General features: G+C 45.1%; 2 protein-coding genes across 3 annotated transcripts in view; both read right to left on the reverse strand.

Moving 5' to 3' along the window:
* The window catches only part of mctp1b (multiple C2 domains, transmembrane 1b), a 54373-nt gene extending 43026 nt beyond the window's left edge, over positions 1-11347 (reverse strand). For both annotated transcript variants that reach the window (XM_062553691.1, XM_062553690.1), the window contains exon 1: positions 10768-11347. In XM_062553691.1, the coding sequence (XP_062409675.1) occupies positions 10768-11283 (516 nt within the window). In that variant the 5' untranslated portion in view covers positions 11284-11347. The remainder of the gene's footprint in view (positions 1-10767) is intronic.
* Positions 11348-13057: 1710 nt separating this feature from the next.
* septin5b (septin 5b) lies at positions 13058-27126 on the reverse strand. Its single transcript, XM_062554827.1, has 11 exons — positions 27118-27126; positions 26818-26908; positions 26230-26316; positions 22282-22405; positions 20748-20882; positions 19989-20106; positions 19201-19302; positions 18326-18422; positions 16914-17049; positions 16485-16587; positions 13058-15202 (listed from the first exon to the last, which is right to left on the reverse strand). Exons 1-11 carry the CDS (start codon positions 27124-27126, stop codon positions 15140-15142), a joined length of 1065 nt encoding a protein of 354 aa, XP_062410811.1. The 3' UTR covers positions 13058-15139.
* Between the last annotated feature and the right edge of the window lie 271 nt (positions 27127-27397).

Here is a 27397-nt window from a genome sequence, read left to right on the forward strand (position 1 = left end):
GGGAATGAAGACTGCATTTAATACTATGCCTACTCTGCACTACCCTGTACAACAACAACTTCAGCACAAACTTTTCCTGAAAATAATCAGGCGGCTGCAAGTGTTTCACATTTCACAGGTAGGAACCCTATGAGAGACTTTCCTGTCTGGCACCCAACAACACAACCCAACAGGGTTTTAAAACTGCTAGCCTATAGCAACCATACAGTTAGTACAGTTAGCCAGCCACTGACCTACTGTAGCCTGCTAGGGTGTTAGCAGAACAAGCTGCTCTAGAGAACACACTGAGCTAAAAGCGGTAGCGGAGCAGTTACTTATTTAAACATCCTCCGCGCTAAATCCAATCAGCCAGAGGACTTTCGTGTGTTAGCGCTATTTCTGGTGCGGTGAAGCATTTAGTCAGATGCAGAGTCACTCACTGGCTTATGGCTCTGTATCCATTGTGAAAGTGAACAGGAGACCACATAACCCACTTCCTGTGGTAGACAAAAAAGGTCACTGCTTGACCCTGCATGTCTACTGTAAGAGTCAGAACCTCACCCATGGCATGACTGGCCTCCAGATGGGGATTTAATGAGTTTTACTAGCCTCACACTTTACACTGAGTATAGTCTCTGTTTTTATCCTGGGCACCACTGACATTCTCCATGCACTGTATCCAACTCCAGCCTCCACAAATGGCAGTAGGCTACAGTGCAGTGAAACACCAGGACTTTGTCTCAAACTTTAAGTGTGCTTACTTGCAGCACACTTCAAATACTTACTACTAAACTACTTACTACTAATACTAAATAGTTTAAGTAAAGTGCAGATATTAGGACAATACTAACCATCGAAAAGTGGACACAGTGCAAGTAAGCCTTCGGTGCTCACTAGCAGTGTACTGATGGAAGTACTGTATACTGTTTGAGACACTGCCAAGATACGGTGAATTTCAAACATCAAAAGTAACTACCACTCTGAATAACAAACTGCGCATGTTTTTATAACAACTGTGTTGTCTGATGCTCCTGCGTGTTTACCAAATGAGACTGGCATAAAAAAAAATGAACACATCTGAGCTTCCTGTTTTCTGAGCTGGACACAATGCCACCTCATGATGAAGCAATGGTAACCGTGGCCATGGTGATGAGGAAGCTAAATAACCTGAATCAGCACCTGTGCTGTGGCCTGCTGTTTCCATGAGAGTCTCCTCAGTGCACAGATCACAACACCAACGCCTCAAATGAAATATACTGTACTAGAGACGGGCATCACACTGCTGTATTTACATTTTACTATGCTATGGACCCAGCAATGGAGTCTGAAATAAAGAATTGAACTGAATTGAATTGAATACAGACAGCAACAGACATCACACAGACAGCAACAGACACCACAGCGCATACAGTAATTTTCTGTGTATTAGCCACATTGTGTAAGCCGCAGGCCAGTTAAAAAAAACAAAACCATATTAATACCATATTAACTGCCCCTGTGTATTACTGTAACCTCACAGCTGAAGAAATTTTCTAAATTAATGTATAAGCCGCAGCTTATAGTTGGGAAATCACGGTAGATGTTTTTATCATACTATTTTAGTCTGCCTGGATGAATGCTGTTGATGACCTTGTGCTGCAGAGACAACAAATTAGAGGGATGACAGACATCCTCACTGAGCCCACATGAGCGTGTATGATATATGTACTGTACACCATGTATACCATGCTTATCAATCATCAGCAACACTGGTTCAGAGACGGCTGATAAAGCACAACAAATCATAAGAGGGTTATTTCCTGTATCTGTATCTGCTAGGTCCAAACTTCAAAGTTCAATTATTTATTCCATATCCAAAAGAGTGTTTTGGCATCACACACAATGAGAATAAAACAGGAGTCCGGAATTACATGCCATTTCGTTCCATTAGCAAATCCCTTTATGATTCTATCCCTTTATGATCTAGGTAACTAGACTATCTTTGACTAGTTGGCCAATATCAGCCTAAGCCAAGGTAGCTACAATTCATGGGTTTCAACCGGTCCCTTTCCACAGGTGTGTTAATCAAGCACCATGCAGCCTGCATTCATAATCAAGGCTTGATTTTATACACCTGTGGAATGGGACCGGATGAAACCCATGAATAAGGTAGCAGCTCAAACTGTCTGGCCTCGTTCCCTGATCTGACATAACACCGACAGACATGGGCCGCATACGGACCAGATCAGAGCCACATCAGGTCCCAATCAGAGCCCCACCATGGTGAGAGCAGAGCCAAGCCTGCTCTTGAACCAACCACTCTCGTGCTCTACAGATTGCTAAAATGTCTGATGGGAGAACACGACAACAGACGGAAATAGAAAGGCCCTATAAATTATAGCAGATCAATGGCGCTGTGTGTGTGGGAAACAGCACGCTGGATTTACAGCATCTAATCGGTCAGAATGAGCTGCACAGCAGATGCTGCCTTGTCCACAGGCCCGGTGTCATAAATCCTCCACACTCTGGTTGATGAGATGATCAACCATTGAGAAATTGGCTGTGGTGTCGTGACTCCCTTAAACACAAAAACACACACTAACACACACACACAGATACAGACACACACAAACATACACACACACACACAGACACAGACACACACACAAACATGCAAACACACAAACACACAAACACACAAACACACAAACACACAAACACACAAACACACACACACACATACACACACTAACACTGACAACACTCACACACACACACACACACACACACACACACACTCACGCGCACGGGGACACACACACAGAGACACACACAAACACACACACACACACACACACACACAGAGTCAGCGTGTTCTCTCCCCTCGCCATGCAGATCACACCAGGCTGTGTAATTTATGAGCCTCTCCCGACGCAGGGCTTCTGTAACGCAGCAGCAGGGGCCTCTGATGGGCCCATCAACACGTCGCCGACATCACTCAGCCATTACCCATCAGCCATCACTCCAACCCCGCCGCAGTTCAGCGCGCGCCAAGTCATAAACACAAAGCCCCGTCGTAATTAGTAACGAGTATTTATGCGTCAGCGGCCGCGCCTACGGCTGTGGTTGTGTCTGGAACGTCCCGTCCGTCTTAAACGGTTACGTTCACATTGAGCAGGTGCCCATAATGCCATCAGGGCCGCAACAGAGTGGAGGGGTGGCAGGGAAGGATCGGGGCATTTGTTTTATCAGCACTTTATCTAGCCTGCCACTAAAAGTTGCCTACGCGGCAGAAGCTGAGAAAATATATGTCTCGCTCACGCACACATTCAGACACACACGCACGCACACACACACACACACGCACACACACACACGCACACACACACACACACACACGCACACACACACACACACACACACACACACACACACACACACACACACACACACACACACATTCAACCTCTTGTGCCAGTGCGTGGTGAGAGTGTGAGCTGACAGACATGGAACCGAGTGAGTTCCTCTTGAGGGGAAAGTGTGGCCTAAAAGAGTTACGGTGCAATTATGGAGTCAACCAGTGAGAGGGGGTGGAGAGGAGAGCTGAGGGGGGGGGGAGTGGAGTAGGACAAGAGAGGAGGTGGAGGGAGGGAGAGGGGAGGAGAGGGGAGGAGTGGGGAGGAGAGGAGAGGAGAGGGGGAGGAGAGGAGGAGAGAGGGGGAGGAGAGGAGGAGGAGGGAGGGAGAGGAGAGGGGAGGAGAGGCTATGAGACAGGAGGAGAGGGGAGGGATTGTTTCAGACTAATGCAATTTCCAACCACATCAGGACGGGATGATGATGATGATGATGATGTTGGAGAATGAACTCCGCAAATAACCTGGCGAGCCACACATACACCCTGAGAACATTCAGCTGTGCTGGGATCCACACACACACACACACACACCCTGAGATCCATACATACATCTGCTTTGGTTAAAATATATTACTAAATGTGCATGACACAATGACTCTGTGATAGACATCAGGCTCCAGCCTGAATGATCCAACCTGTTGATTAAGGTTCAGATATCCACCAGAGTTCAATCTACGCCACAGTGCTGTTAGTTCCAACACAAACAACACAACATGACCAGATGAGGCTGACTATGTTGGGGATAGACTGGGCCCCTGGATATTTGGATTTCCCAATAGTAGTGCAAGACCTCTACAATACTCCAGACCACTGAGGACTGCTCTAGACCAGGGATTCCCAAACTGTGGTACGTGTGCCACCGGTGGTGAAAAGGGCTATGGCGGAGAGGTGTTACAAATTTGTATTTTTAATCTTTGAATACATAAACAATTTCAAATCAGGTCATGATGATATGGAAACATGAACTTAAAGAATATAGTTTGTAAACCCAATAGTAGGCTACGTTTTCATTAAAAAGGGCGGCTAATTATTAAACATGATCCCTGGAATATGGCAATAGAATGTGTGACTTTATAATGTGTCGGATGGTGGGGGTGCGCGAGCCGAGTCAGGATTTAGAAGGTGGTCCGTGCGGAAAAAAGTTTGGGAACTGCTGCTCTATGCTCGTTTTATGCTTGCATTTCTCTGCAGAGCTTCCCAGACAGCTTTAGCGTGTATATCTATACATATATAGGCTATATATAAATATATAAATTGCAAGCGTGGTTCTTTTTGTTCTTTATGCGTCTCAGCCTTCCAGATGTAAACAGGGAACGATCGTCTCCTGAACAAACTGCAAGGTTGCAATAGCGGATAGGGACACTGGGGGCGAGAGGAAATATTACTGTTTTCGATCAAACTGGTCAGTCAAGCAAAACAACGATTTCTAAGCGATTTTATGACTATGAAAAAGTTGCATAGGGTCTCTTTAAGACTACTAGACTACTCCATATTAATGAAGACTGCAAGACTACTCTAGATTAATCAGGAGGACTACTCTAGACTACTCTAGATTAATCAGGACTACTCTAGACTACTCCAGATTAATCAGGACTACTCTGGACTAATGGGGACTGCTATTCTACACACCAGCCTAATGAAGACAACTTGACTTGTATAGACTAATGGAGGACTGCTAGACTAAAAGCAGCAGCGGCGATCATCAATATGTCCCGTCCCAAGGGGAGAACAAGAGAGCACATCATCATGGCAGACGTATCTGTTTAGCACAAACAGGACGGGGACCACAATGTTCTGGATTCAATTCGATCTACCAGCTGTACAAAGTCTTTCAATGGCTGCTTTGAATTTGTGCCAAAATGAAATTCAATATACAGATTTTGTGGCAGGAAAGTTTATCAGCAGCCAAAAGGAACAGCCTCCCTTAGAATCACAGTGTTACTGAAACACTGCGCCAACACACAGTGTGTGGTCCTGTAGCATATACGTAGAAATGCATTGTCTATATAGGAAAACATATGATCTTATCAATACATTATCAATACATTAGCAAGTTAAAGCCAATCATTTCTGAACCTGATGTGTGAACAGAGAACTGATCACCAAGACAGTTCTCCTCGGCCCTGAGCGCTGTCTGCTCACTAACACACATCCACATACTGTAGAAGGTACCAGTCAATGTCCCTGAACTTGCTGAACTTGCTGAACTGACGTAAGCGTAAGCGTAGGTGGGCCTGTACTGGCGCTGAAGCGTAGGTGGGCCTGTACTGGCGCTGAAGAGAGAACACTGAGCATAGAGAATCTAAAGAGCGCAGAGAAAATGCTCAACAGTGTCAGCTCGCCTCGCTTGCTGACGTGAGTCCTGACAACCAAACATTGAACCATCACAGAGAAGGAGGGACTACAGGCAAAAAAATAAAACACCTGCTGCTGAACCAGATGACCAGCAAGTAGGGCTGGGCAAAAAAACTATTTTAATCGAGTTTTTCGTTACAATCATTTGTTTTTTGTTTTCAATCGAAAATCAATTTTCTCTTTAAAGTCCACCACTGAAAAATCATCTAGCGTAGGCTATTTCCAATGTCTCTTCATCTTATCCAACTGCTGATGGGCAGCTGACATAAGCAGGGCAAAAGTATTGGCACTCATTAGTAGTGAGGTCATCCATAAGCATAGAGGCTTAGGGCCTACTGCACAATGTATAAACTACTGTAATACACAATACTGGTAATGCAAGAGTAGGCCTGTTATCTGCACTGCACCCCTCCCCATCCAACTTGTCTGTTGTTACTACCAAAGGAGTATTTGGCCTCGTCCCAAACTAGATAACATTCCAGGGGGGAAATAAAAAACAATCAGAGACACACACAGACACACACACACACACAAAGGTGAGACCTGCTTACCGAAATCAGACGTCCGCACGTCGAGCTCAGGGCGGAAGACTCGTCGTGTGCAGCCGACGCCAGAATCATCCGGTAGGCGTGCAGTGTCTCTGCCCCCAGTCGCTCACGCATAAGCTTAGCGGAGACCACCGCCCCAGACCGAGACTCAGGCCAGGCCATGGCGCCTCGTCGCCCTCATGAACACACCTGCCCTCGCTCACAGCTCACCTGACACCTGCTCCTGATACACACACCTGAGAATGATCTCACCTGAAGAAGACTCCTCACTCTGGACAGGGAACAGAGATCCTGTCAACCGTAAAAACGCCAACAGCCAACAACCATCTCCAGAAAGATCTGTGTGTGTGTGTGTGTGTGTGTGTGTGTAGTGAGGCCAGCACAAGATGTCAACTGCCAATGGCAGTCTAATCTGTGCCTGCAGCTCTCTCTCTCACACACACACACACACTCTCTCACTCTCCCTCTCTCACTCTCTCTCACTCTCTCTCTCTCTTTCTCTCTGTGTGGCCATCCTGTGAGGTGTGTGCTAATCTCCTGGGTTGAAGAGCTGTATCTGGCCTAAGCCTGTGATGTAATGGTGCAGGACACGAGCCCTGAGGGGTTAACAGAGGCTAGGCTACACATTAACTCACTAAATAGCCGCCACACTAGCCCCCACACAAACTCCAAGACGCATTGATGGGAAAGCAAGGCTTGCTGGATGGCAATGCAAGGCTTGCTGGATGGCAATGAATATGTTGTGTTTATGCATTTTTAAAGATATTAGGAAATAATAATCCTTTTTTGTATTATTGTATATTTTTTTTTAAAGAAATCTATTCAGGAGTCAAGGAGAACCTTAAAGAAGTGTCCCGGTTAACAGGAAAAATCGCTTGGATGTGAGTGTTCAAACATGGAAGCCTGCCCCTCTCACTCAAAAAACACTTTCAATTACCGACTTCATAGTGCCACTGGGGGAATTTGACTATGCAAACAAGTAGTGTCAACGAAATGAGCAGTGGATGTATTTAAATAATCTGAAATAATTTGCATTGTCATGGGGATTGCAATTTTTTTTCCTTTTTTGCTTCATGTTCTTTTCCCTTTGGTTCAAGCTTTACTTTGTCTGTTCCTGAAAAATACTTTGACAAAACATTAAAGTTTTTGCATGCTGATATTACATTACGTTACATTTGCATTGATTAATTTAGCTTTGTCAATGTTATCCAAAGCGACTTACAAATGAGAACTAACCTTCAAGCTACATTGCAAAAAAGACATTAGTGTAACAATGAATACTACTCTTACAAACTTTTACTCAGACATAGACATACAGTATGACTATACCAGGCGTATTAGGGAAATGTGTTGGGAGGGGTGGCACTGGCGTGTTGGGTTAGTTAAATGTGTTGGGAGGGGTGGTACTGGCATGTTGGGTTAGTTAAATGTGTTGGGAGGGGTGGTACTGTCGGAATAGTTGGCTACACAGGAGCTTTGTGAAGGTAGAGAGGATCGGTCACCTCCGTTCTTATAAGGCTCCACAGGAGCTTTTTGAAGGTAGAGAGGATCGGTCACCTCCGTTCTGATAAGCTAGGAGAGAGAAGCCCATTTGAATTTCAGAGATAATGTGAAAGTGAAAATGTATGGACATGAACAACATAAAACATAAAAACAAAGACAGACAGATGGAGAAAAAGAAAGACAGAAAGACAGACAGACAGAAACAAAGAATGGAAGGAAGGAAGGAGGAGAGGGAGGAGAAGAGGGAGGAGGAGAGGGGGAGAAGAGGAAGGAGGAGAGGGAAAGGAGGGAGGAGGAGAAGGAGGAGGAGAGGGAGGAGGAGAGGAAGGAGGAGAGGAAGGAAGAGAGGGAGGAGGAGAAGGAGGAGGAGAGGGAGGAGGAGAGGAAGGAGGAGAGGAAGGAAGAGAGGGAGGAGGAGAAGGAGGAGGAGAGGGAGGAGGAGAGGTGCCCTCCCTGAGCTGGCTGTGTGCCACTCCTCAGCACATCTTTAACTGGCGAGGAGGACAAGCCTAAAAACTGCTGACCTTCTGAGGCGACGGCAGAACGCACATTAACGCCGTTGTTCTGTCTGTGTCTGTGTGTCGCACCAAGGTTGCTGCAGCCACACACTCGTTTCTCAAATTAATGGCCATAAAACCCAATGATCCATTTCAGCTTTCAGATTTTACACACACACACACACACACACACACACACACATACAGAGAGAGAGAGAGAGAGAGAGAGAGAGAGAGAGAGAGATCTATAGAACCCTAGGTCTGAAGCCTATATAACACACATAGCTTAGTATATAAATGCACAACACGTACATTTGCCCACAAGTAATCTGTTTGGCTCATGCATTTGACTCAATTGACTTTGCTCATCAATTAAATCAATCTCCACACACACACACACACACACACACACACACACACACACACACATTCATAGACTGCTCTCAGTTTGCAGTGTACCTAATCAATTTGTGATTCCTGCAGCACACTTGGAACACTCCCCCCTCACCCCCCCGCCCCAGTCTCAGGTCTCAGGAGTGTGATTGTTAGTGGTGTGTATTTGTCATTCAAGTCCCCATGGAATCCGTGGAAACCGCATCAGAGGTGATTAGCGCAGAGAAGGAAGGGGAAGCACCCGGTGAGTCACCACACTACAGAGTCACGTTTATTCCTGCAGAAGCCCCCTGCCGTGGCGTGGACCTGACCGTGGATGCGCGTGGACTGGAGGGAAAGCCAGTATGCTAACGGCAGCGCTTGATATTCCTCACGCACCGCTGGCTAAAGCCACATTATGCAATCAGCTACTGGTGGATACCTGAGTGTGTGTGTGGAGGGGCTGGGTGGGAAGGAGAGAGGGATATTCTACGGAGGGGGAATTCATGTTCATCCATAAGGGGGCAATAACGCAAATCCTGATTTGCATTTGCATTCATTTGCAAAAAAATCTACCGTAATTTCCCGACTATTAGCCACAGTTTATACATTGATTTAGCAAAATTTCTTCAGCTATGAGATTAATACAGGGGGGCACTTAATATGGCGTTACTGTATTATGGTTTTGTTTCTTTTAACTTGCATAAAACACTGTCTTGCGGCTTATACACAATGCGGCTTATATGCGGGAAATTACTGTAATGAAACTATGACAGCATTGCAGATGTGCATTCCCATGGCTTGAGCCTGCACACAAAACAGTGTTCTGCAATTCCTATATTCGCAGAGTATTGGGTTGTGTGTTTTACAGGTGATCTGAATATTAACAGCATAGAGGGTAAACCCTGATGTAATCTTTGTGTGTCGAGGGTTAAGAGAACAGTGTAGCTCTCTCCATGAGCTGTAAATACAGTACACTGTGTCTGGTGTGAATTTGACTAACTGTAGTGTGAAACTAATGTGTGTGTGTGTGTGTGTGTGTGTGTGTGTGTGTGTGTGTGTGTGTGTGTGTGTGTGTGTGTGTGTGTGTGTGTGTGTGTGTTTTCAGTTCCCCTGTCAATACAGATCAGACAGTCTTAGCTGTTTGTAATTCTGTCAAGACTGAGCAGTGCAGAGGAAATCAATAATCCTCTTCACCCATGAAGCCCTGGGAGAGCCGGGCTCTTTCACAAAACTGACCGCCGTGGCACAGCCTCCTGTAAGTGCCTCACATAATGACCACCTTCAGCCGAAATGCACCAGTTCTGTAGGGGCTTAACGTTTTGCCCGACACTACCGTGTAGGCTATATATCATCTCTCCACCACACACCTCTTTCACAATGGAGCTCACTGGACCGCTCAGCCACCTTGATCTAAGACAGTTATGTATTCCACCCCGACTACATCTGATCTGTCCCCCGAATCTGAGTCTGGCCATTCTGCGCTCCATTCTCTTGTTAACAAAAGTGAAAGGTGCACACGCGGATTCTTACAGAGCTTTGCAGAGAGAAAATACGGGCTTGGTATTTTCAAAACATCTTCTCAAGCCATTGTGCATCTAGCCATTGTAGCACAGTGCGTGTCGAAGGGATTAAAAGGGCAGAAACTTCGGCTGTTCAGAAAATAACATGGAAAGGCAGCCAGCGCACAACTGGAGTATCCAAAACATCCAAACCACTCCCATGGGAAATGTCACGGAGTATAGGCACATTGGAAATATGACACCTGGTTGAAAGGTAGTATTTTCAAAGCCCCTCTTTCTTTCCCATGCCATGGAGGGAAAATGAAAATGAAAATATAACTAGACTAGGCTACCAGGTCAACGGTTAATGTGGGGAATGTGGAATTCTGCTACAAAAGCCGTTTAAAATCATACAGTAGCCTAGAAAATCTCAGGTAAAAATCAAATTTCTCTCCCCGAAGCGTGAAGGTATGCCCATTATCACCCGGAAACCCAATGTACAGTAACCTACTATACTTTTTCCAATCCAGCAGAAAAAAAATGTCAATCAAAGCAAAAAACAGTTTATCAATCAACCATTCGGAAAAATGCGAGTCTCTGCCATGGAGTCCACTTACCGAGTCCATGTTATCCAGCTGTTGTTTCTCCCCATCTTTGGCCACAGGGTCCTTCCGCAACGTCTCAATGCATGCTGAGCCGAGAGAGGAGCTCTTATGGTGGGATTGCACCAAATGTGACACTGTGGGCTTCGGGCTACTCTGTTTCGCCATCACCGGCTGTTTAGCCACCTCTGTCCCCGCAGTGTTTCCGTGCATCGCCGCCCCTGCCTTGCTGATGTGCGGGTCTGTGGTACCGCAACGGGGGGGCTTATCTTCCTCACCGTCACGCAGTGATCCTAAAGTGTGCAGGTTGGGTTGCGAGGAGGACAGCGTTCGCACCAAGGCGTTCTGGTGCTGTTTTTTCTTCTTAAAAAGCCAGCTCCCGCCCTCTTTTCTTCCTTCGCCGCGACTTGAGACAAGTTTATTGCTCATAAAGGGTTTGGATTTCGCTTGAAATTGCTTCCACATTCTTTTCTGGTAGGGCACCGAGTCGCTCTCCCCCCCTGTCTCACCCTCCTCCGGACCCATCTCCATGCTCCGCTGGCAACAGCTTGTTAGAGACACTGCAGAACAGACAGAAATGTCCCAGCGGCGCTTACACTTATGCAAAGAGTAAAGGCTGTGTAAGTCCTCTCTCTGCGTACAGAGCCGTTGTCGCAATAGGGTACTAGTAACGATTATCTCTATGTTGTGCTTACTCTTGCGGAAGTAGCCAACAGCGGTTTCGGAGAGGGAGAGGAAACAACTTCCAGATGTGAATGCTCTGCAAAAGCGCAAGTTTATAACAGGTCTGTTACCTGCAGTGCCTGGCAGAGTACAGTAAAAGCTCCGCCCATTTTTGTTATGAATGGGAATTTTCAGTGGAAACACAAAACCTCTCAAATACGCCTGTTGTCTCTAGCCTACTACACAGGAAGTCTAGTAAATGTCTAGTAAAACCAGGCAAGTAGACCCTGAACTACGGTCGAAACTCAAATGGCATTTACGATCACAAACAACCATAGCCTGGTCCAGCCCAACTCATTCACGCATGAATGAGTCTGGTAACGCTCCACCGGGAAACGTTTGAAAAACTTACAATTGGTCTAGCCTCGCCAATCACCTTGATTTGTCTTCATAGGCTTCATACATGTCTTTAGGCTTCATACTTTGCCTAGACTTTACAAACTGAAATAAACAGCATCAACAGTTAGGAAACAATGAATGTGCAGAGTAGGCCTATCCTGTAAACACATTTCTGCGTTTTCCCCAAATACATGCTTTAATGTTTGCAGGTGTTGCAGCCTCTGTTTATCACAATACGTTTAGGTTTCATCTTCCCCTCTCATCACTGATTGGCCTGACATTTGTCCTGTCTGAGGGAAACGGTTATTAACTATGGCGTTCCAGGCGAGGTTTCCCTTAAAAGAAGATCTTTTTATAATGTATTGTGATGATGTGTTGACCTGCCAAGGGACTACAGCTCTTTTGCTAACTCTGGCACATTGACATTTTGAGTGTAAACAAAGAATGTTGATTGATGTGCATTGATCCCTTTTAAATAAACAAATAGATGGGTGGGGCCAGGGCTAGTAAACTCTGAATTTGCAGTGTGGTCTTTGTACTCCTCAGGCGCCTGACACAGGGAGAGGCCCAGCAGAATAATATGCATTTGCATGCACTCGCATGATCGCAAAAAATGGCCTTTGTGTGACAGGCCACGTGAATTGCTATGGCAATGTGTATTATTGTGTGTCTTATTTGTTTGTAGAAGCTATCATGACACAGGGAGCCGCTGCCGACCAACACATCGGTGCATATTATAAAAATAAGAAGTGATGATGCGTAGCCCTGTGAGAGATGAGTGAAATGACCGGTCAATTAAGCAGTCTAATGTTGTGGTCAATGTTAATGTTGTCAAACTGTGTGAAGATTATTCAATGTGTTCATTAGACGCTGCAAGCATATGGTTAGGTAGGAATAGGGAGCGTGCCTTCCTCAATAGCCTAAATGAGATGAGATGAAACAGTCAAATGTCAGCCCGCCTCTGAAGGTGCTCGACTGAATTTGCCTAAATAATGTGCTTTAGTAGCCTAATTATAGAACAGCTTTATACAATGCTCTTCTTTTTTGCACATTAACACATCTATTAAGTTATAATTATAATGTCTACTATGTTGACAAAAAATGTAGGCATACAGAATTGTTTTTATTTATTTATCTTTTATTTAATTTAGCCTGCACATCTTTGTGCAGCAATGCTGCTAACAAAGAATCCTAAGTTGAAAGAATAAACTTTTCTCCACTTTTAGGAAAAAATCGTGCAATAATGAAGACACCAGTTGATATTGCAAAGTAGTCTTTAGTGAGAGAGGCAGAAACAAGGGAAGAAGACAGCATACCAAAACATAAAGTTGTGAAGTCATGCCTTACAATTAAGTTAAAGTAAAAGGAACTTGCAAGTAAAGATTGTATCTTGTACAGGCGTAGCCTAGGCTACTAGTGAATTTGCACTGATGATTGCGACATGCCGTAAGTACAGAATATCAGCCCCATATTACATAGCAGGCTAGAGCAACTGAGAGTAGCCTACAATTAACTGAAATAGGCCAACGGGATTTAGATGGAATGAAAATAGCATACTTAATAATAAAATACTTAAATAAATAACACAGAAATATGCACATACAGAACAAGACTAAAGTGTAGGCCTTACTCCCCTAATCTCGTTCTATCACAACAGCAAGGCTAATAAACAGACAAAATAATAAATTAATATGTTAGGTTATCTTAAATAGCATGGTCCAGTAGTGTGGGTTTTACATTATTGATTTTTTTTTTTTAAATATGGCCTTTATAAAGTCAAAAGATTGACTCCAATATCATGTTTAAATTACTGAAGTATAACTATTGATTACACTTTGTTCAGAAGTCTTAGTGATACAATATCCTTAAACCATACTAATTACAATAGAATACACTTTCATGTAAGTCAGTAGTGATTGAATGTCAATGCAGTGTATGGTGGAGTAGGTAGTCATAGCATGTTCTTACATGAAAAGCAAATTGTATTAAACCCCTTGTTGTTCAGCTTGGGTAAGTACATTGTACCTAAGGTTATACCAAACTTTTAAATACACACATACATAAATTAAACTACTCAAGTAGAAAAATTATAAAAAGTGTTACAAAATGCTTTGAGCTGACACACACCTTCATGACAAGGAGGGAGACTCATGCTACATGTTTGGTTTGCTCCAGTTACTGTTGCAGTTTTGAAAATCTCCACCATAGTAGTATGCTATATGGCCCCACTCTCTTCAACAAGTGCAACACACACACACTCTCTCTCTCTCTCTCTCTCTCTCTCTCTCTCTCTCTCACACACACACACACACACACACACACACACATACACTCTCTCTCTCTCTCTCTCTCTCTCTCTCTCTCACGCGCGCACACACACACACGCACACAGCCTCTATGTACTACACTACTGTGTGCTACCACAAAATAACATCTAAAAGTCGAACAAATCTAAAACAAGTCTAAACTAAAGCATAAATAGAAAACTGTAATCTGCACACCTAGGGCAGCAGTGCAATCACAAACATAGTCACATTGGAAGTGTCATTCCATTCTCTAGTCTAACACAACTCCACTCATGTGCAAAAGCAATCAATAAATAACTGATAAGGTGTATGTGTGTGTGTGTGTGTGTGTGTGTGTGTGTGTGTGTGTGTGTGTGCTTTGAGTTGACTGTCTCTTTCTAAGCACAGAGTGGTGTGGTGTTTGTTTACAGTCAACTCCTTGGATGTTGAGTAATGTTTGCGGTTTTTGATGTCTATCCAGGATGTGTGTGTGTGTGTGTGTGTGTGTGTGTGTGTGTGTGTGTGTGCGTGCAAGTTTTGTGTTTGTGAGTGTGAGTGTGTCTGTTTCCAGTGTATTATGGAAATACAGAGGTTTGTTTTCCATGTGAAATTGACTGAATATGTGCGTAGTGTATAGTGTTTGCTCTGTAAAAAGAGAATATCCTGCAGTGTGACTGTAATTATGTGTGTGTGCGTGTTTGTGTATGTGTATGCATAGTGCCTATAGTTTATGCACGGTGTGTCAGGTGTGTTCCTTGACTGTGTGTATTTATGCATAATGTGTGTATTTTGCACATGGTGTGTCCAGTGTGTCTTCCTTGGCTGTGTGTTTATGCTAATGTACTGTATGTGTTTTCTCCATGGTGTGTCGAGCACATTTTTCCCTGGCTGTTATTCCTCTCTGCTCCGACATCTGTTGATCTCCGCTGCTTTGGTCATCTCTCCGATTCAAACTTCTCCGGTCCCAGCTTGTACACCTCGTCATCGTCACCAACGTCCTCTGATGGGGCTGGTCAGTGCATCTGGTCACTGAGGTCTTCTCACAGGTCCTGTTCGTGCATCTGCTGCTGCATCTTCTGCAACATCTCCTGCATCCTCCTCAGCTGAGACACACAAGGACACGCACACACTTGAATTTCCCCTTGGGGATCAATAAAGTATCTATCTATCTATCTATCTATCTATCTATCTATCTATCTATCTATCACAGAGAGAGAGAGAGAGGAAACAATGAAAAAATGAAATGAGCACATGTGGAGTGGAGCACAACAGAGAGAGAGAGAGATAAAGAAAGACAGAGAGAGAAAGAAAGAGAGAGAGAAAGAGAGATAAATGGATCACCAGATTTAGATGTACAGAGTGACAGAGCACAGAAGAACAGAGAGAGGATAAAAGAAGAGAGGAGAAGAGACACACAGCCATGGTAAGTCATAGAGCCTCTCCCCCGCGCTGTGCCGCTCAGCACTGCGTCCTGTCTGTATAATTCATAGTTCTCCACCCGCAGGGAACGGGCTGTTCTGCAGCCCACAGCGGCCGAGTGAAAGCTCAGGACAGCTGAGGATGGTCGAGAGAGAGAGAGAGAGAGAGAGAGAGAGAGAGAGAGAGAGAGAGAGAGAGAGAGAGAGAGAGAGGCCACACCAGGGCGAGACTACTGTCTGTCTGTCAGTCTGCCAGTCTGCTGAAACTAAACCCTGGAGTGGATCATTATTAGTTCTGACAATAACAACAAGTCTCAAGGAATCCAGCCAGCCAGGGTGGCCTCATATGAATTATACAGATCAGCGACCCAGAGACGTGCGATGGCAGAAACAACGCTGTATTGCAGTGCATTCATACCATGCGCTCTCAATTTGGCTTGGATTTAAGGCCGTCCAGAGTAGTGGATAAATACTGCTCTGGGAGAAATTAATCAAATTAATTCAATCTTGCTACCTCCAACTCAGCATATTTGCTGTGCCTAATGGTCTTTGTAGAGAACTGGCGCTGTTTCACAGTTTGCTTTTATTGGCCAGAATTGTATGATTAAGGCAACTGCCGACAACAAAACAGTAAAGTAAAATGGGCCTTTGCAAAAAAGATCAACCATCAGCTTTTTTTCTATAAAAGAATCCATTGATATAGAAGTTTAATATAGAGGTGGAAGTGGGCCAGTTGCGATGCAGTGTTAGAACCTAGAAAGAGGAGGCTTTGTACACCTTTTCTAAAGGTATCAGACTCACAGGGGGAGAGTTTTCTTCACCACCAAATAGGCCTTTGAGAACATTTGTAAAGAAAGACTTTTAAAAGGAAACCATGCATGAAAGAGATTTTTGAAGTGAAAAGGAACATTTCACGACCCCAGCCTGCTGCTGTCGATGTGAGGAAAGAGGTGTGTGGTCTGCCTACCTCCTCGTCTTTCATCTTGATCAGCTTCTCCGTCTCCACGTCCGGAGTGGAGATGGGCAGGATGGGGATGGGGCTCTCCACGCGGTTGTCCTGCGTCAGCTTGCTGCTCCGGGCAAACGGGAAACACAGGGGATCAGACAGACGAAGAGAGAGACACAAAGCCTCGTCTCGGACAAAAACTGCTGCAGAAGCAGCACAGCCATACTGTATGTGACAGATCAAAGGAGACAAGCAAAAGCTCTGACAGACGGAGACTGATATTACAGAGGCACATCAACGTCACACACACTGACAGGAGAAAATGCCTTGATGTGAATTGATGCTGACAACGATGCGGTACAAATTATATCACAATTATAAACTATGGTTATTTTACTCTCAGTCATGTTTTGCGTGATCCAATGAAATGAGACGTTTGTTTCTGTGCACCTGGTCATCTGCTGGATGCACTGCGCTCTGTAGTTCTCGTAGTGGACGTCGCAGGTGATGTCCTTCAGGTCGTGCATGTGCGTGCGGATCAGCATGTTTCGCAACTTCACAAAGTCACAATGGGACGGATTCTCCACTGTCAACAAACATCAAAGTGCAATAAAAATACAGAACGGTAAATGTCGAAGTGCAATAAAAATACAGAATGGTAAATATCAAAGTGCATGATGTGGAGTAGGTGTTTAATGTGAGGTCATTTACAAGAGTGCTGCCGAAGTTTGAAGCAGTTATGGGCTTTAAAACTCTAACAGATGCTTCCATAAAGGACTCTTCAGAACAAAGCTTTCAACAGAGGAATGGTTTTATCTATGGGATCTAACTAAAGAGCTGTCATTTCCCTTAAAAAGCATTAAGTATAGAATAGAGTCATACAGTATATATGCCTCCTTCAGCAATGCCCCACTCAGAGCGGCAGAGAAAACAGAGCGCTAACACTCCCATGAGAGACCATCGGAAAAAGATGGCGGCGCTTTTTCCGAGCCAGTTTCCGGATTATGGGAGTTTTGGAGCTGCAATCATTTTGGTCTGTAGTCAACAAGCTACTAGATGACGCCCTCCAGCATCCACGTTGGAACCTTTTGATTGTGTGACAGCGAGACATCAAAGAATATTGCGACTCGTAACTCTCTCTCTCCGTGACTCCACCCCTCCCTAAAGAGCTGTCATTTCCCATAGACTGCAACTCAGCCTTGAATAGCTGTCATGTTCCATACACTGCACTGATAACGAAGCCATCTGTACCCTGCCTCCAAGATAACAACCTCAAGCAGCTGCCATTTTCCATTGACTGCACTGATAGAGTATAGTAGAGTCTCCTGTGCCCACCTTACATGATGCCCACTGTCACTGATAGAGTAACATAGTCTCCTGTGCCCACCTTCCACGATGCCCCACTGATAGAGTAACATAGTCTCCTGTGCACACCTTCCATGATGCCCACTGATAGAGTAATATAGTCTCCTGTGCCCACCTTCCACGATGCCCCACTGATAGAGTAACATAGTCTCCGCTGCCCACCTTACATGATGCCCCTCTTATAGAATAACATAGTCTCCTGTACCCAACTTCCAGGATGCCCCTCTTATAGAGTATAATAGTCTCCTGTGCCCACCTTCCATGATGCCCCACTGATAGAGTAACATAGTCTCCAGTACCCAACTTCCAGGATGCCCCTCTTATAGAGTATAATAGAGTCTCCTGTGCCCACCTTCCACGATGCCCCACTGATAAAGTAACATAGTCTAGTGTGCCCACCTTCCACGATGCCCCTCTTATAGAGTATAATAGAGTCTCCTGTGCCCAACTTCCACGATGCCCCTCTTATAGAATAACATATAGTCTCCTGTGCCCACCTTCCACGATGCCCCAGGGGTAGAGTCGGCCTCGGACCCTCTGGCCTCTTGCCTCGACCACAGTGTTGCTCCCAATCACTGCAAAAGGGGTGCTCTCCTAAAGGTCAAAGGTTACAGTTTAGTGTCCACAGCAGTCAATAGGCAACATTCTCTGGTCTGGTAGATATACAACTCAGCTCTTGTTTATCTGTTTACGTTTGCTTGTTTGTGTAATCCCTCTGTTGTTTTTATTTGCGCAACATTTGGAGAGCAGAACCTTTAGTCCTAAGAACACAGCTGAGGAAATGCATTAAGCTAATGTGCATGTCACATTCTGCTCCGTGCGTCTCAGTGGATTATGCACTAGGACTTGCGTAACCTTGTACTGTAGGCCACATTAAAGCGCTGCGTTTGAGCGGACCCGTTCCGTCCCGCACGGCCGGTTCTGTGAAAGGCCAGAACCGGCCGTCCTCAGGGTCGCTCCGCCAGATAAGAACGTTCCAGATTAATGATGACAACGGTCGGCATGCTAATCTATCACAAGCAGCACGATACACAGACACACCGAGCGTGCTGGGCCGTGTCAGAGCCACATCTGTTCCACACTCACACTGTGAAGAATTATGAATAATATATACAACAATTATGTACTGTAGCCTATATATAAATCATCCTGGTGCCTCAGCTGAGTCATGTCAGTGAGTAGTGTCAAATGTCTGTGTAATAAATTTGATATTGCACATTGATACAAGTTAACTTGACATAACTTGGCAACTTCACTTAACAACTTAATTTAAAAACAAGATGGCTTGACTGGGTCACGTTATGTTATGTCTAGGATTCGATAATCATTTGTACAGTGTGGAGCTAGCCAGGTTCTGGTGTTTCTTGCTTGCCTTCAGTTCCCGATCCTGCTGCTTAAACTCTTCATCCTCGTCAGAATCACAGTCTGGAAACTGGTACACCTTGATCCCAAATTGCTCAATCTCATCCCTCACCTTGAGAGAGCGAGAGCAGGAGGAGGAGGAGGAGGAAGAGGGGGGGGGGGTCAATGAGAAAAAGAGAGAAAGAAAACAGTGGAAAATCAGCCAGTGTTCCACCGAGGCCTGGCGTAACCATGAGCTCAGCGATTTACGTCAGCCAGAAAGGACAGCCATGACAGCGGTGAAGGTGGCAAGTAAACACAAACAAAGCAGAGACAAAACAAACGAAACGCAATCAAGCAGAAACGCACGAGAGTGCTTCTAGGGAGATGAGTTTTTGGAGGATTTATGAGCTTCTTCTGAATAAAGGGGAAGATGTTTTAAACATTATCGCTTCTGGGCACAAACAAGAGCTTATAAATTACAGAGTCTTTATTAGTTCACCCCAACCCCATCTCTTGGCCCAAAACCCTAATTTCATATAACACAAAATACTAATATGCAGATACCCTACTATAATTCCAAAATCTTAATCTTCATCTACATTATATTAATGTAATTCATGCCAATTCAAATGTAAATTATGATTTAAATTTGTGCGAAAATACTTTTTTTTATCCAATTACACAGCACTTATTATACAGTTATCTTGAGATGAATGGCCTCTTTGCGTTTCTGCGGTAGATTTCCGTGTGTCCCCCAGCATAGAGAACGAGTGACTCAGAGGACGGCACGTAGCCGTGCCCAGTCTGCCCACTCACCCTGTCCTTCATCCTGCGTATCTCCGTTGGCGTCAGGCAGTCGGCCTTGGAGATGAGGGGCACGATGCTGACCTTCTCCTGCAGGGCCTTCATGAACTCCACGTCCACGGGACGCAGGCTGAGAGGTCAGAGGTCAAATCAGTTTTAAAAAAACACACTGTAGTCCGTCTGATCTTCCTGTTCACAATGACGCAGCTGCCTGCGCTAATATCAGCATTCCTACAGTACACCCCTCCCATGACTAGTGAGTGCTGCTCACTAACACTAATCACCACAATTACTGCTATGGAGCCAGTAGTACTTACCGTAATAGCATTCTGTAATAGTGATAACAGCAGGAACAGAGACTGTGGTAATAACTCATAATAGTAATAGAAATAGCACAAGTAAGGTGTGGTAATGGTGATTATGGTAATAGTAATAGTATAGTAATAGTGATCATAATTGGAGGTCTAATCGTTTCTACTAATAGCAGCAGCGTACAACTTGTACTCCTCCTAAAGTTCAGTGTGGTTCTATGCTGTGTGGTGCTCACTGGTGCCCAGGAGTGTGAAGTTTGTGTGTGCGTGATGCTAACCTGTTCTCAGGAGAGTGTTAGTGAGAGTGTTGGTGTGTGAAGTTACCTGTGCTCAGGAGAGTGTTAGTGAGAGTGTTGGTGTGTGAAGTTACCTGTGCTCAGGAGAGTGTGCGTGTGAGTGTGTGAGTGTGTGAAGTTACCCATGGCCAGGAGAGTGTGAGTGTGTGAGTGTGTGATGTTACCCGTGGCCAAACGGGGGGATGAAGTAGAGGCAGCAGTGGACGCGGTTGTCCTGGATGTTCTTCCTGTTGAGGCCGCTCTCGTCTCTGAAGTACTGCTCAAACTGCTGGTCCACGTAGTCCGTTATCGTCTTCCAGCTGTGACCGGACAAAGGACCACTGGTCATTACAACTGATGTAAAGAACAGTTATTTATCATGATAATAATATAAGTTTAGAATAATTATGTGCATAGGACTATTCTGTCCCACTGTGATGGCTTGTGACAGTGTGGTATGATTTCTTTGCTACATTTAAAGGCTGGCTAACTCGTTTCGGTAACTGTATAACACAACTGTAATAATAATGCTTATTTCTCTGAGAACCAAAAATGAAACAAGACAGTGCCAAGGTTTTGACCTCGCTTTTGAACACTTTGAGGTGCAGCATATAGCTCACGTCTGAGGCTTACCACAAGGCCACCATTTCCTCAAGCGCTAACTCACAATGCTGATTTGGCAGTATAGGGCTACAGTAGCGAGACTGTAATTAAAATAGAAACAACAGCACAAACAGCTGCTGGTTAAGATCAATGATGCTCTCTTGCATTACTGAAGCAGCATCAACCGCAGCAGTGTCTTACAACAGACCAGCGCTCACTGACTGTGACAATCACTGACTAAAATATACTGACCTCAACTGACCTCTTCTCTTGGCTGATGCTTTCATCCAAAGCGACTTGCATTGTGTTAATTATGACTATGCCTGTCTCCCCTGAGCATATCGGGGTTAAGTAAGTGCTTCGCTCAAGGGCACAACGGTGGCAGTTGGAACTTGAACCTACAACCTTTCAGGCTAACGCATGCTTTGGCAGCAACAACAACTTGCTGTGCTAGCCTCAATATGTATCATTATCATTTTTTCTCTACTCTTAAATCTTACAAACATAAAGCACTTTGAGCTGCATTCTGAAAGGTGCATTATTGTACTGTACAAGACAGTGTAGTATTAGTATCAGTATATAATATAGAAAGGATGAACAAAGCATTTTACCACTCTGGCGCTAACATAGAAGTCATGCAGAGTTGGTCTGTCAAAAACATGCTCAGATGCTCATTCACAACCCTCATATTAGGCTGGGGAATAAATGGCCCATTTCAGCAGATATCTAGCGCCGCTTCATGCTTCAATCTGGCACCCACATTAATAACTGAGTGAATTTAAATGAAAAGTCTCAGGGCTCCTCCCCCCCGTCACAGTCACAATCACTGACCACCACAATGATTTAAGTGAACAGTGAATTTAAAAATGAAAAGTCCCGGCACTTCATTCCCTGTCACAGTCACAGTCACTGACCACCACAATGATTTAATTGAACAGTGAATTTAAATGAAAAGGCTAAGGGCTTCTTCCACCCCGTCACAGTCACCATCACTGACCACCACAATGATTTAAAAGTGAACAGTGAATTTAAATGAAAAGTCCCGGCGCTTCATTCCCTGTCACAGTCACAGTCACAGTCACTGACCACCACAATATGTCACAAATGCCCACGAACCACTCTGTGTTGTTGACGGCGTCCCCAAAGCCAGGCGTGTCCACGATGGTCAGTTTGAGCTTCACCCCCTTCTCCTCGATGTCCACGGTGTGCTTGGTGATCTCCACCGTCTGGCTGATCCGCTCTGGAGATGCAGGACAGAAAGTCAGCGTGAGCAGCAGAAACGCCAGAGGACTACAGGCACTAGGGTGTAGGCTGCAGTGGGCTGGGGTTTAAGCTGCAGTGGATTGGGGTTTAAGCTGCAGTGGGCTGGGGTTTAGGCTGCAGTGGGCTGGGGTTTAGGCTGCAGTGGGTTGGGGTTTAGGCTGCAGTGGGTTGGGGTTTAAGCTGCAGTGGGCTTGGGTTTAGGCTGCAGTGGGCTGGGGTTTAAGCTGCAGTTGTCTGGGGTTTAAGCTGCAGTGGGTTGGGGTTTAAGCTGCAGTGGGCTGGGGTTTAGGCTGCAGTGGACTTAGGTTTAGGGTGCAATGAACTGGGGTTTAGTCTGCAGTGGACTGGGGTTTAGGCTGCAATGCAGGGGGTTTAGGCTGCAATGCAGGGGGTTTAAGCTGCACAGGGATGGGGTTTAAACTGCAATGATGGGCTTTTCCTGGCCAGCGTATTGAAAATGAAAAGGGAAAGAAATGCAGCCTCCACACCACCACCAAAGACTGATATTGACACTTCATTTGTGGGTTAACCTTTAGAAGTCCATCGACTGATTTTCTTAAATGTCAAGAACATGTCTGAGCCTGATACACCAAATGGACTAGCAAATCTCCCTAACATACCGCACCTAACATACTGGTGCCACACACACACACACACACACACACACACACACACACACACACACACACACACACTGTCTGTACCATCTAGACAATATATAAAAGCAAGTTCCACTTAAAAAAAAAACACTGGATCGTATCCATTTCCTGTAATTGTCCTTCCAGGAAAAAGCTTTTGTCAGAGTGTGTTTCTGTGAGAGCGTTTTTTTTTTTCCTGCAGTTTCACACCCCTGATGCATCATTGCTAAAACACTCGGTTCTCTCATGTCACTCCGACTGACTTGTGAACTCACTCCATTCCGCAAAAGAGTTTTTGTTTTGTTCACACACCGCCCACCCCCAACACCACCTGTCAAGTTCTGTCTGCAGCACGGCAGGTGCGGTCGATGCTGTTCCTTGTCTATCGTGTCTACATGCTGCAGAGGCAGCAAGCCTCCCTTTGTGTGAGTGCGGAGGCGGCAGCTGTGTCCAGCTGAGTCTTATTAAGGGAGTGGCATACTCCCATACTGTGCACGAAACGTTTACGTGCGTCGAAGACGTTGTTGGGAGGCACACGACATCGTCGTTTGTGGCGCTCATGACGCAATTCTGACGTGTGTGGGGGACAGAGATGCACGACTATATTCGGGCCCGTTACAGCAGTTCTCTGCATGGCCACACTCAAATCAGTGCAGCACAGAACCTGCACAGAACCTTCGCAGAACCCGCTCAGAACCCTCCAGAACATCACTCATTTGTTTACATTCATCTGTTAATTAGAAGATGTTTTGGTCTCATCGGCGCAGCAGCATCCAACAGAAGATCTAGTTTGCCAAAGCCAGCCCTGCACCGTCCGTCTATTGACAACACTACAGAGTCTGTTTTTGTTGAAACAGCAATCATGTTCTAGCCTGATTGCCATCGACTTGAAGGGCTCTGCAAGACTTTAGCCTGACCAAGAGCCTGTGCTACACGGTTTCTCCAAGCGCTTGGTTGACCCGCCTCCTTTAAGTGCCTCGATTTGCTACTGGTCAATGTCAGAAAGCGGTTCGCCGAGTTTAAACCAATAACAACACTCTTTCCTCTGCCTTGAACACGCCTCTACCCAGAGCCGTTGGAGCTGCTCAGAGTTGATTGGTTCTCGACCAAAGGGGGCAGTTCCGCAGATTTGGGGAATTCAGAAATCCTTCCCGATTAGCAGTTGACCAGACCAGCGACAGCAACACCGAAGGTGTTACGTCACTGGGAAGGCGTGCCAGGCTAATCATGTTCAGCAGATCTAGTAGGTTAACATCACCGCTTCACTATCACTGCCTAACAGATGCACTGTAGAGGCTACATGCCACTTGGCACTGCAACAGCAGCAGCATCATCTTAAGGCAGATCTACTGTAGGGCCATATTTGAGCCATCTGAAGCACCTGGTGGTCAGAAGAGATTCAAAGTTAAAAGACAGTTAAAGCCAGTCCACATTCTAAAGCCAATCCACGCTAATTTAACGATGTCATTTTGTGTTCAGATGCCGGTGGCATTGTTCAAAAGGGTTGTTCTTATGTTCTTACTGTAATCAGTCATGTGTGTGTTTTGGGCCTAACATGTGAGCCTGTAAACTCGTAAACCTGTGCTTTAGTAAAATACCCTCAACATCTGCAGTCGCCTATTATTTGAACTCAAACTGAACTGAAACTTCACTGGGTGTCATAGGCAATAACAAACTAGTTCTACGCTCAGTTTATTCACTCACTTTCACTATACTGACTGACAAGGGGTTGCAATCGAAAAAACATAGCCTGAAAAACTTACCCCAATGTTCCAATGACTTAAAAAACAAAAATCTTTAATAAAATCTTTATCTTCTTCATTCTGAAAATGACTCAATTGCCTGGGACTCGTTGCTAAGGGCTGCAGCTTACGTCTCATGACAGTGCGTCTTCACTGTTACTTTATCTGCTTTTCTCTAGACCAAGTTTTTTCTTGGTCAGTGGCGAAATGATTTTTAGTGGGTGTAAGATAGCATTTTTTGGATCATGCGCCTGACTACATATTTGTTTCATTAACACACTCGTAGCCACAATGTTCAATGGAAGAGGAGTGCATGACGAAAAGACATGATATAACGATAAGATATGGCCCCTAGTCAGTTAGCATCACAGGTTGCAATGTTAAAACTGAATGTACTCCATTAGCCTCTTATTCAACTAGCCCCTAAGACACCTGAATCCAATGCAACTTTGAGCACAATAGTGTATGTTTCATCATTATACTGTATGTGTTTTCATAAAAACTGAAAATAGGTCAGTTTCAGAGTGCTCTCTGTTATAGTCTTGCCTGTAATGACTACATTACCCATAGTGCTTTACAGTATGTGGGGTCTTGCAGTAGGCTTTTGGGTGTAGTTGGGAGAGGAGAACATTACATAAGTGCAAGAATGTGTTGTATGGCACTAGAGAAAGAAAGTGTGCCAGTACCATACTTGTTTTTCTCTGAGAACACACTGACTGTCTGCTTCAACGCCCACACACACACATGGAACGCCAGCAGGACAGTACTGCCCCCCGGGCAGTCAGTCTGGAAAATGGACAGTCTCAAAAATACAATATTAATTTGTCTCTCTTTCTATTCCAACACCCACATCTTTCAACAGCCATGTTCAGGAGGTAGATATTTAGGGGGTGTTTTTTGACAATTAAAATGTTGTTTTGACCGCATACATACACACACTACATATGAGTATTGGTCCCAGTCCCGACACCTGCAGGTTGATGGAATTAAGAACTAGAATGAAGGCTTAATATCACCATTCTCAGAACGAGTGTTGAATTATGAAAATGGTTTCTTGTAGATGAGGCAGTGAGTAGTTCTGCAGCCCTTTCTCTCATCCCACTAGCTGTGTTTCAGGGTTAGACAGGGACACACACACACACACACACACACACACACACACACATACACACACTAGCACACTTATACACTTACACACCGACATACGTACACACAAACACACCTACACACTTAGACACTGGCTCGCTTACACACTAGCTCACACAAACACACACACACACACACACACACTCACACTAACTCACTTACACACACTTACACACTGGCACACTCACCCACACTTAACACACTGATTCCATTCCACACAGAATGCATTCTTCTGTAATCGTAGAGGAATGACAGAGGTCTCTCTGTGGTCTCACCTTCAGCATTCAGTAGTTTCCTGTCCTTGTGCAGGTCCGTGAGAAACAGGCTGTTCACCAGAGTGGACTTTCCCAAGCCAGACTCTCCTGAAAGCCCAGTGCAGGAGATCACAGTGAGAAACACACACACACACCGAAATGCCCAATGGACCTGTTATGCAGCATGCAGGAATGTAAGGAGTGATAGAGGCTGGTTCTGAAAACAGTACGTCCCAGATTAAGCGTGGATTTGGCCCAGATAAAGCTCCTCAGTCCTCACCTCCTGGTTTTTTTTTTCAGGCATGCATTTTTAGGACGAGGTTGAGCAGACTAGAGCTACAGTAACAACTGAGCTCTTGGATGTTTAAAATCACAATGGCGACCATGAAGGTCATGGAATAGACAGGACACAATAACATCAAGCATGCTTGTTGGAATACAAGTCCGTTTGCTGTTGCGGCAGAGCACTGCACTTCATCGGATTACTTCAGTAATCATCAATGATTAAAAATGTGGAGGTCTGGTCCCATATTAGAGATACTGTGTGTGTCTGTCTGTGTGTGTGTGTGTGTGTGTGTGTGTGTGTGTGTGTGTGCGCGCGCGCCTTACCTGCCACCATCAGGGTGAAGTCAAAGCCCTTCTTGACAGACTTCCTGTGCACCTGGTTGGGTAGAGTGGCGAAGCCCACATACTCTTTATCCTGGAGTGGACGGAGAACAGAGGTGAAAGGTCAAACAGCTGATGGACCACAGCCTCAGCCTACAGTCTACAGCTGATGACCTCTAGGTAGGTTTATACACATACAGTACACACACATACATTTGAGCATGCCATGACAGCCTGGCACATAGATGGAAGTAGTTACACATGTGCTATACACACACACACACACACACACACGTTTGCTACCCTCCGCATGCCATAACAGCCTGGTACATAGATGGAAATTACACATATGCCACACACACACACACACACACACACACACACACACACACACACACACACACACACACACACACACACACACACACAGGTCACCCTCTGCATGCCATGACAGCCTAGCCCATAACTGGCACTAGTGGCCCACTCCCCCCGGTGGCAGTAGCGTGCGCTACATTAGTAGGCCATGCCCAACATTCCTGCCATGTTTTATTGAAATGAACATGGCTGACACAGCCAGTGGGAG

This window comes from Sardina pilchardus, chromosome 14 (assembly GCF_963854185.1).
Source record: "Sardina pilchardus chromosome 14, fSarPil1.1, whole genome shotgun sequence".
Classification (NCBI taxonomy): domain Eukaryota; kingdom Metazoa; phylum Chordata; class Actinopteri; order Clupeiformes; family Clupeidae; genus Sardina; species Sardina pilchardus.